Source organism: Engystomops pustulosus, chromosome 1, assembly GCF_040894005.1.
Source record: "Engystomops pustulosus chromosome 1, aEngPut4.maternal, whole genome shotgun sequence".
NCBI lineage: Eukaryota > Metazoa > Chordata > Amphibia > Anura > Leptodactylidae > Engystomops > Engystomops pustulosus.
This window is the reverse complement of record NC_092411.1, coordinates 64,853,004-64,865,095: the sequence shown is the minus strand read 5'-3', so window position 1 is coordinate 64,865,095 and position 12,092 is coordinate 64,853,004. Positions and strand designations below refer to the sequence as shown.

The 12,092-nt window shown below is 38.5% G+C and overlaps 1 protein-coding gene across 4 annotated transcripts in view; it reads right to left on the bottom strand.

Moving 5' to 3' along the window:
- Window positions 1–12,092, bottom strand: part of KSR2 (kinase suppressor of ras 2) — a 287,053-nt gene that overhangs the window by 176,912 nt on the left and 98,049 nt on the right. For all 4 annotated transcript variants that reach the window (XM_072142484.1, XM_072142493.1, XM_072142503.1 and 1 more), the window contains one exon: window positions 3,605–4,112. In XM_072142484.1, the coding sequence (XP_071998585.1) occupies window positions 3,605–4,112 (508 nt within the window). The remainder of the gene's footprint in view (window positions 1–3,604; window positions 4,113–12,092) is intronic.

Sequence of the window (12,092 nt, the reverse complement as noted above, 5' to 3'; positions counted from 1 at the left end):
TGACCTTTTATAACTGAATTGTCACTTACTGAAACATGTATATAACATAAAGTAATTCTTCCCTGGCCTGTTCTTTCTATACTTATATATTTGGGTAATAAACATTTGGCCCATACAGCTGAGCCCTTGCAGTTAAATACTAAATTACCAAATCCAATCTTATGCTATAGAAACCTGTGGATGAATTAATACTTGACATAAAACACATGATATAAGTTTGCAATGAAATCTACACAAGTTAAATTGTCCTTCTTGCAGAGTTTAAAGGGCATCTATCACTAGGATGAAGGATTGTATGCAAATGAGCTTGAGGGGCTCCAGGCTCCATTAACAACTATGGAGACTAGAACCCCTCAGGCTCATTTGCATACAGTCCTTCATCCTCGTTGTAGATGCCCATTAATAATTTCCCATAATGCATTTCCACAAACAAACGCCTAGAATCCAACGCTGATTATTTGATCCTGTTACTTTTTTTAAAATTAAAGTTAAAGTGAACCTGGTTTGAGGCACTAAACCAACTACAGGTTATTATTGGTTTGTGTTGTAGTGTCCCAAGTGGCCCCATATGGCCCCTAACTGTAGGAGCAATAATAAAAAACCTTATATTTATCTAGATGTGTAAGTCACATTGGAATGACATGTAAAGGTCACGGCACAGGCTCTTCCTCTCCCGATGCTTCAGTGAAGCCAGTCAAGAGCTTCTGACCTAGGTAAGTAAAAATGTCTTTTTAATGCATTCACAAACAGGACGACTTTGGGCGGTACACCCCTGGTTCATAAGGACCTGTAAGTGATTTAGTGTTCCAATTCATAGACTGTAAGCTCTTGCGAGCACACACTCCTTTTATTCCATATAACTGTTTGTGCTCTGTCATCTTTTATATGCCCCCTATTTGCAAAGCGCTTTGGAATATGATGGCGCTATATAAATCAGGATTATTATTATTAATCAAGCTGACAGGTTGTCTTTAAAGTGATTTTGCAGGCTTTAGGAAATATTTGATTATGATGACCTTTACTTGGCATTAGAACTACCCGGCACCTCTGTGATCACTTGTTCATGGCAGCCTCAAGAACAAGAACTATACAACACATGGAGCCAGATAGACAAAGCTCTACCAATCGGGTAGTGGTCGAGCAAGAACACTGCAGATCTGATCTCACTAAGTTGTACTGCAGTAAGGATATACTTTTTTGCTATACTTTTAGATGTCTGAATTGAAATATTTGAGAAGGAATACAGCATCTTATTTAATTTAAGGCCTTTAGGGGGTTAATGAATGGTAAGAAAAATCTCTGGTCCAAAACAGCTACAAATTAGTCTATGAAATGAAGGATCCAGGAAGCACTTTCTGCATTAAACTACAGTAAGGTCCCTGCTTCCCGCACCCATCTCCGCTTATAATTTTTGTGTTAATTTATTCTCGATTCAGAATCCCATCTGCCTGCTGGCATGTTTAGGCCTCCAGTTTGCATGCAACAATCATTTAGAGTCTTCCAGTGAAATAATGGTAGCTGTCACTTATGTAAGATTGTCCAGGACATTAGCAAACATCATAGGCCGGATATCTGCATCCTTACACATGGCCATGTATCTGTAAATGGAGCTGCATGTGTGTACATGTGAATGTAGCAACTGACCAGCAGTCCTTATATATCAAGTTACAACTTAGCCCGATAATATTCATTAGTTATACAGAGTATTTATTCTAAGGAAACAACCCGCATCTAATTCTTAGTATCCTCTCTCTCAAAATAACCAGATGGATTTTTCTATTATTTTCCAAATAAACACTTTTGTTTGTCTGGCAAAAAAATACACGTATATTTGTAAAACATTTGTAAAAAAAATTTTTATGAATTTCCAAATTAGTTTTTTTATAAGGTAAATTTTTTATGGGGTTTAAATAGATTCTGTCTCATTCAGTGCAATCTACTATATTTAAAGAATACAACAAATCTCTGTTCACTTCCCTGTCAATCTTTCTTTTTTTCTTGTCTGCTCAAGTAAAAATTTAATCAGAAGCAGGAGGTAGCAGTCCTGCTGCTGGGTTTTTGCCCTCCAAAGGCCCCCCCAGTTCTCTGGGTCTACTGGCCTGTCTACTGCTACTACCCCTGTCTACTGGTACTACTCCTCCAGCCTCTGGATACTATGCTGATAGACACAGCAAGCCTATTAAATGTGTCTTGTTAATTGCCTGTGAAATCGATTGTCAATCAGTGTGGCTTCCTAAGTGGACAGTTTGATTTCACATAAGTTTATACTTGGAGTTAGGGTACATTCACACGCGGTATGCCCACCGTGCATGCATACCCCCGTGTGCTGGAGAGGAGGAGGAGGTGACCCCTCCTCCCTCCATAGGAAACAGTGGCGCACGGGTGCACACTCGCAAAAAGATAGAGAATGCTCTGTCTTTTTACAGTGTAGGGCGCGGATCGTGTCGCCATTGCCATCTAGGGGGACGTATATGCGGCCGCAAATTTGCGGCCGCATGTACGTCCCCATGAACAGGATGTTCACTTTATTATTTTGAGCAGTGTATATTGGAAAAATGTTTATCTTCTCATTATACAAATAATATTTATGTGATGAAATTGGATCACCAAATGCAATGAAATCAGAACTGTACTGTCTACAGTGTATTACACACTGATGTAGTGGTAGCTGCCTTATTAGAGGTACCACTGATCCCATCCTGTATATTCCTTGCTCTGACTGCTATCAAAGGATGTATAAAACTTCAGGGAGATGATGAAAGGGTTTTTATTTTTTTTCTTCGCTTTGCTACTTATCTAAATTGAATGAATAAATGGTTAAATGTGGAACACTTTGAGCCTAGAAAATGGATGTTTCCATGAAACATCTGACAATAAATATAAGGAAATGCATTTCAATTTAACAAATACATTTCATTTCTTCCTCCAAGGCTTCTGGGAAATAATTTTGCTTGGTTGAAAACAAAACTGATATCAGAAATGCTGCATAATTTATCATCCTCTGTTAAATGAAACAGTTAAATTGCTCAATGAAGCCCCACGGTTTCCACAATGAAATGGATGCTTGTTAGTCATCCCTAAAGACAGTTTAAATAAAGAGAGTGAAATAGTGTCCTAGACATAGCACAGAGTAAGTACAGACATGAAGTTCTACCTTTTGCTTTACCTTTAAATACAACTTTACAACTTTTTTTTTTAGATTTACATAAAACTGAAAAGGGACCATTGAAATATACTGTATATAGCAACTGCATATATTTTACATGCAAAGTGGCTCATGTTATGGGAAAAATATCTATAATAATAATAATAATAATAATAATAATAAAATCTACCTTTTCAATGAAGCACATATTAAAATATCCCTCAACTTTCTACAAACGACAAACTTTCAACAAACTACGCATAAATCAGCAGTACGTGACTTGTAATTGTCATGTTTTAACAGTGGTTCTCTCTGAAATCTCTGTCTTTGCAATTCACTCTGGGTTGGTGGTAGGAAATCTAGCGCCAAAGTACAGAGGGAACCACTTTACTCCAATGCTTCATTCTAGTGTATAAAGATATTTGGTATATTTGGTATTCAACATATGCAAGTACTTACTTCGGTGTGTGAGACTCATCTACACGGTGACCAACTTGGAACTCATGAGACTTGCTCCGATGCAGGGATGTGAATCCAGGGATAAGGTGGATGAGCTTTCGGGAAGAAGGAGGTGGAGTACCTGGTGGTTTTAGCTTGTTCCTCCTTCTGACTGGAGGGGTACCAGGAGGGGTCATAGTAGTAACTATATTAGGTGTCCTTGGTGCATTATTATGAGCTGTATGCCGCTGGCGGGGGGAGGGTGGTAATGAGCGGTGCCCAGTCTCTGAAGGTTGGCATGAACCTGGATATGCTTCAACAGTCAACCTATCTACATTTGTGTACAGGGATCCATGAGCTACAGGCAAATGGCAGTAGTGCTGGATGCATTTTGACTGTAGTTTTGGACTCTGGGAAAGATGCGTTCGGATCCATTGAGCGGTCTCTTGCTGGGTGACAGGGCTGTTTTCCTTCCCAGTTTCTGTCGCCGGCCATTGAATGGCCCAGTCTTGCTTAGACAGGCTGCTTCCTATAAATTAAATAATCAAAAGGTAAGAAATATAGCCTGAAATAGTCAATAATAAAAAAAACACAAGACATAGAGACATGTGAAATTATTAAGACATTTAACATGCTGTAAGGACATATAACATAAGTGTAGGGACATCTAGATCACTATTCACCCAATAAAATTAAGGTTTTCCAGTAGTAAAGGCAAGTTATTGAACTGAGAAAGACACCCGTTGTTTTGTAGGAAAGTAATTTTTTTTTTTTTTTAATTTCATTCTCTTTATTCAAAATTTTTCTTTTCATTAACACACCAGTATACAAAACAGCAGGAAGGCAACAACTGTTATCTATACATTGGTCATAGGAAAACACAGACAATTTTATACTTCGTTTCTCATCGACCATTATTCCACGTGTTATAATCATCATCCTGTTCCTTCCGCTGGTTAAATCTTACCAAATATAACCCCATAACCCCACCCCCACCCCTACTCGGCAAAAAAAAACCCAACAAAAACATTATTACTCTTATTGGCCTTGGGAGTCCTCCTCCACATCACATAACCATCTTTTTTTCCATGCCCCCTCTTTCCTTGCTGCTCCATACTTTATTTTTTCTAGTATTTTAATTCTATTCACTCCATTATGCCATTCTTTGATGTCGAGGGTACTGGATGATTTCCAACCATAAATCAACATACTTCTAGCAATCTGTATTACAGTCAATAGCCATTGTATTTGATTTCTAGACCCCTTTATTTCTGTTGTGTTTCCAAGCACCAAAACATCTGGTGTCTTTGGGATGTCTAATCCTGATAATTTGACAACCTCTATATAAATTTCTTCCCAAACTTGCAAAACCCACTGGCAATTCCAAATCATATGTAAAAAATCTGCACCTATTTCTTGACATCTGAGGCATTTTTCTGTCTGCTTTTTCTTAAAGTGGTTTATCTGTTTTGGAGTGTAGTATAATCTAAATAAAATTTTAATCTGCATTAATCTGTGGGATTCAGAGCTAAACATACTACCCACATTCTGATATATACTTGCCCAATGAGTGTCTGATAGGGTACCAATATCCTCTTCCAATTTTGTTTTACTACTATGTTTCATACCATCGTAAAAACTAATTGACAAGTGTCTGTATATTTTTGAAAGTGATTTTTTCTTCCCTTTTATATTGCCCAAAAATTCCACTATGTGGTGCCTTTCTACCTTTAAATATTGTCTTTCCCTTACACTAGTCACCCTATGATGCAGCTGTATATATTGAAAATAATATTTATCCTCTAATTTGTGTGCCTCTTTCATCATATGAAAAGATATCAATCTGCCGTCTGAAAAAATATGTGAAATCTGATCAATACCCCTTCCCTCCCAAAAATTACGCCCCTTAAAGTGCCTCATCTCTTTCAAATGGAGGTTATTCCATAATGGTGCATGTATTGTACTACTATTTATTTCAAAGTGCTTTTTAACCCAATCCCAAATTCTACTAAAACACCTACATATTGGTACCCGTACTAATTCTGTAGAGTCCAGAGCCCCAGAGTCCTACAGTGTCAGGCCATTCTTAATACCTAAATTAACCTTTTTGGCTATAGCTTTTATGATTATGTCGTCACTACCCCCCTACAGGCTGCTTCCTATAAAATAATCAAAAGGTAAGAAATATAGCCCGAAATAGTCAATAATAAAAAAAACATAAGAAATAGAGACATGAGAAATTATTAAGACATTTAACATGCAGTAGGGACATATAACATAAGTGTAGGGACATCTAGATCACTATTCACCCAATAAAATTAAGGTTTTCTAGTAGTAAAGGCAAGTTATTGAACTGAGAAAGACACCCGTTGTTTTGTAGGAAAGTAATTTTTACTTATAGGTGTTTGTGCCTTGCCTGGAAACCCTAGCCGCTGTGACCCCTGGCCAGCGAAGGGCTGTAGTTTATTACAGCTTTGTGGTATCTATCACTCTATCCAAAAACCTTTACTCAGCAAATAAAAATTGTCAATTACAGTGACAACAACAGAGACTCCTAGAAGGCATAGCAATAAAGCATCATGTTCCTAGGTCCATTCAATGTTCATCTTTTACCTAGAAACATCTGATGGAAATTAAACTTCAGCTAGACCTCAGGTGGGTACAACTGTATAATACAAAGAGGCATCTAAACAGGGGACTAAGGGCAGGTTCATATCTCAATTTTTGAACACGTTTCAATGAGTATGCTAGGAAAGCTCCCAGCGTACATGGAAGATATCCCTTTTGACTTCTCAGTACACCTCTCCGTTTCCTGCAAGAAACACTGGATGAAAAACACAGCAAGTTACATCTATCCATCCTGCTTTCTCCTGGAGAGCTCAGTATACGCTCAGCGGAGAACATGATAGACTATGTTGGACAGATGCAACCATATGGCATCCATCCCTGAACACCATGGAGTGTTCGCTGTGGTAGGTCCCCAGTTATGTAACTGTCCATATATAGACAGTTCCGTCTCTTGGGAGACACCATGAACATTTGCAATAGCCAATCAACCCCATTGTGGGGGGCAGCTGAACTGAAGGACATACCTTTGTATGGTAGGAAACACTGTAGCCCTCCATTGTATAGATACGTTGGGAATCTTTCCGACATAGCCTTACAATGGCGGGGTAAAGACAATACTTAGAATACATATCCTTATAGCAGAGGCACTTAACAATGCATGGACATTTATCTGATGTTGGAGAAATGTTCTATCAAGAACGCACAAAGCCACAAAAAAACTTGCTTGCAAATCTTAAAGAGTACTTATAAAACGTATTACCTGAAAACTGCACTGTAATGATAGTGAGGCTTTCAGGATTTTATTGCTATGGACTTGTCAAGTGTTACATATTGCCTTACACCTTATGGATATTTATGTTTGGCAGAGGCCCTACCATAGGGATTTTTATTGCCACTCAGGAAGCACCATGCATTTTGTCTGCAATTAGATACACATCGTTGCAAAGATAATGATAAAACACATCTGTCTCTTGGCTGTAAAAGTTATCTTACACTATATCCATTTTACAATTTATTGTTACATGGTAAAAAGGGATTTTATTCAGTATATATGTTGTGTATACAACCCACTGCTAAATATTTATAGCAATCCAGCACTAACTATATCAGTGACAGTAGTTGTTGTATGTTACTGCAGACTTCTCACATATGCTGTTTGTTTTAGGCTACGGGTGCATACAATTGGGCGAAGCGTTTTTCCATATGATCCATCAATACAAGGTTTTTCAGAGCTTAGATTGTAGAGATGATCCGCACTGGTTCCCCAGTTGTTAGTAAGGCACAGGTAATGTGTGGGTATTGACAGCAGTGCTTTGTTATGTTAGACTGGGTCCTGAAGACAATTTAGCAATATTTCTCAATAGAGTATTTATGTAGATCAATCAGAAGGCCTAAGTATTACAACATTAAGGCAATATTGTACGTTTTCCAGTATTGGATAAAGAATACATTGCGAATTCCCATTTTTCGAAAAGTGATGGTTATAGGTGCCAATAACTATGGGGTCTAATTATCATGATTTACACAAACGCAAATTGTCATAGAATGAATGCAAAAAGCCATCTATGGCACACACCCAAATGTAGCCCAAACCCAGTGCAAACCTGAATCAGTTTACCCAAACTCAACACATCGATTGAGTTTAGATTTGCTGGGTTTGGTCCATTAAATTTAGCCAACACACAGACCAAGTTTCAAGTGATGAATAAGGCTACCTAACCACTTTTTTTGACTTATTTGAATCAGTCTGTGATGTATCATGGATCCTCATAAACTATAGAGTATAGCATTTAGTGCCTTAAAGTTATCAGCACACGTAACATCTTATGTATGGATTTGCCACCTGGCATTTCAGTACTGCAAATCCACATCGTAATACAGTAGAATTGTAGTGTATGGAACTGTATGAACTATACTGACTAAAAAAATTCACTGCAGAAATGACTTTGATGTGCAGCAAATGAGAGAAGTGTCGGATCCTGATGCAAAAATCTACTTTTTCAAGGAAAATGTTGCGATCTGCTGTCTGGCAGCATCATATGCATCAGAAACCAGTCAATTTGGCCTTTTGGGCATCAGAAACTAGTCAGTTTGGCTGGTGGATTACCGGTGGGGTAATGTCAGATTCTGTCTGAGACATAAAAACTTAAGTGGATTCTACAAGACGGTTCTCTGAAATGTGATGCTATGGAAAAGACAATAGTGAAGGAGTGATACAGAAACATGGCATCATCACCACTAACAACTAAGAGGTGAAATAGCATTTCACATTTTTTTAAACAAATGCAATAATGTAGCATTGGGAAAACCAAATATTAAAAAAACTACTTTTTTTTACTGTGGGGAATGTGAGTGAGAAGCACATTCAATCTCCTGGGCGACTCCATAGGAGATAACAGAAGCGTGTTCTGTTCTCTATGCGATATTCTCCTCTCATCCTCTTTTGGGGATTGCAGTTATCAAAAGAAACCGCGATTAATTACCAGAAGTGCCTCCTGCAGGCAAGATCCTCCTCATTGCAGTCAGAAACCTTTAGAAATGGCCAACTGCTGGACTCTGTAAAAGATATCATTTTCCGCAGCTTTTGATCATCGTCCTTAATTATATTGAAGCGGAATAGACATGCAAATCTAGTAATAGGATATAAAAGAGAAAAGTTGTTTTTTTTTCTGTTTAATCATTTTCTTTTCCTTTTTATTTTGGTTAATAAGAGTCAATCCCCTTAATCTTTCTGCTTTTCTTTGTGCTTGAACCAAGTGATCCTATTCCATATAATGGGGACCTCTTTTATTAAGTCCTCAAATGGGATAAGAACAAGTTCATTTTAAAATAAGGAGCAAAGCTTTTTTTTTTTATTCCATACTTTATAGTATTTTTCATCTTTAGTTCCCATAAGCTGCTCTGTGCAAGCTCATCTAAGCAGATAAGTTCAGCATTATGGATAATTTCTAGACCCTAAATGCTGCATTACACTGGGGATGCACTGAATGGGTTTTGTGTAAAAACTACAATTTGGCTGCAAGGAAAATATTTAACAATAATTTGAATTATTGAATTTGAATAATAAGATTCAAGAAACGGCCTGTGCTATAGATATTTTTATGCAGCATGTGAATGGGATTTCCTCTGTAAATTGCTGCTATTTAGCTCCTGCTTATTTCACAATTCTAACTCTGCAGTAATCACCCCATGCGAGTCCCCAACATCACCACCTAAGGGTGCAACCACATGATCAGTTTTTCAGATGCAGTTTTTGATGCTTAAACTAGGGGTGGAGTGAAAATAGAGGAGGAGCAGCACCTTGGCTTCAAAAGCTGTATTTGAAAAACTGAACGTGTGGCTGCACCCCAAGGCCAGGTTCAGACAAGTGAGTTATTTCAGTCAAACTCACTGCATGTTCCCGAACTCTGAGCATCCGACTGGAACTCAGCATATCAATTCAGTTCTGTTGTTCCATCAGGCACACAAAAAGCATAACTGAACAAACTGTCCAAGAGCTTGTGAAGTATAAAGTGTAGTATGGACACTGTATCTACACAACATAGATATTTCCAAAATTGCTGTGACTGTTCCCTTCATTTGAGAGTAACTTGCAAAAAAAAGCTGCAGAAAAAGTGGATGGATGCAACTAATTTTTACGCAATGAAATTTCTGCAACAAATCCAACATTTGTCAATATAAACTAAAACACTGGGTGAAAACACCACAGGTAAAAGTTGCTGTGAGTTCCCACAGTGATTCACCCTGGCAGAAAAGTGAATGAGAGTTTATTAATTGCCATCCAGAAGTAGAAAGCTGTACCAGAAATCCCTCAAGTTATGGCATAGTTAGTAGGTCATTGGCCTAATAGAACTATTTATCATGTACTATTTATCATAAAATAACACAAAAATTTTAATTCTTTTCCGTTATCATCTGTATTTAGGTTTCAATGTATTTTTATTTTGAAAAACAGAACACATGGATAACATTGAATACATCCACATATTGGGGGGAAATTTAATATTGCACCTGTGCCAGATTTATGGCTGATATGTAGCAAAAAAAAAAACACCTTATGACTTATTTATCAAGGCTTTTGCAATAAATTTTTGGCACTTTGCCAACAAAGAGGGTGTGACCTTGCAAAAATAGACGTGGATTCTGGGGGTGTGTCCAAGTAGAAAAAAGTCTGTGTGCCAAAAATTAGGTGGGTGTGCCATAATGGCGCACAATTTAAACCAGCTAAAAGCAGGTCCAATAAAGAATGCACCAGAACCACCAACATTAAACATTATTGCACTAAACTAGTTTTGTTGAGCTCTGCACTGAAAAGAATTCCCCCCGTTATATACATACATACATATATATATATATATATATACACTCATCGGCCACTTTATTAGGTACACCATGCTAGTAACGGGTTGGACCCCCTTTTGCCTTCAGAACTGCCTCAATTCTTCGAGGCATAGATTCAACAAGGTGCTGGAAGCATTCCTCAGAGATTTTGGTCCATATTGACATGATGGCATCACACAGTTGCCGCAGATTTGTCGGCTGCACATCCATGATGCGAATCTCCCGTTCCACCACATCCCAAAGATGCTCTATTGGAGATCTGGTGACTGTGGAGGCCATTTGAGTACAGTGAACTCATTGTCATGTTCAAGAAACCAGTCTGAGATGATTCCAGCTTTATGACATGGCGCATTATCCTGCTGAAAGTAGCCATCAGATGTTGGGTACATTGTGGTCATAAAGGGATGGATATGGTCAGCAACAATACTCAGGTAGGCTGTGGTGTTGCAACGATGCTCAATTGGTACCAAGGGGCCCAAAGAGTGCCAAGAAAATATTCCCCACACCATGACACCACCATCACCAGCCTGAACCGTTGATACAAGGCAGGATGGATCCATGCTTTCATGTTGTTGACGCCAAATTCTGACCCTACCATCCGAATGTCGCAGCAGAAATCGAGACTCATCAGACCAGGCAATGTTTTTCCAATCTTCTACTGTCCAATTTCGATGAGCTTGTGCAAATTGTAGCCTCAGTTTCCTGTTCTTAGCTGAAAGGAGTGGCACCCGGTGTGGTCTTCTGCTGTAGCCCATCTGCCTCAAAGTTCGACGTACTGTGCGTTCAGAGATGCTCTTCTGCCTTGAGTCACTGTTGCCTTTCTATCAGCTCAAACCAGTCTGCCCATTCTCCTCTGACCTGTGGCATCAACAATGCATTTCCGCCCACAGAACTGCCGCTCACTGGATGTTTTTTCTTTTTCGGACCATTCTCTGTAAACCCTAGAGATGGTTGTGCATATAAATCCCAGTAGATCAGCAGTTTCTGAAATACTCAGACCAGCCCTTCTGGCACCAACAACCATGCCACGTTCAAAGGCACTCAAATCACCTTTCTTCCCCATACTGATGCTCGGTTTGAACTGCTGGAGATTGTCTTGACCATGTCGCCATGTGATTGGCTGATTAGAAATTAAGTGTTAACGAGCAGTTGGACAGGTGTACCTAATAAAGTGGCCGGTGAGTGTATATACTATATACAGAAAGTCCCGGGGTTACGTACAAGATAGGTTCCGTAGGTTTGTTCTTAAATTGAAGAATGGTATATTTGTGTGTCTGTTCTTTTGAAGTGAAATATCAGTCTTTCATGGCAGAGAATCAGTTCATAGTGTGAATATAGCCTTAATGGAAATTTTAATGGTTCCATTTTGTTTACGTTATGCTCTTTTTTATAGAAAAGCAAAAGGGAGAAGGGTTATATGAACTATCCCTTACACTGACTGCCAATCTCATACAATGTTTTATCTAAACTACCTCCAAATATAAAAAGTCAGGGGTAAGGAGTGAGCTATGCCTTGAAACCACTACATACCAGAAGCAGAAAATAATTAGAAGTGTCTAAGTTACAAAAGAAGCTCCATGCGCTGGGACAAGAAAAGCCC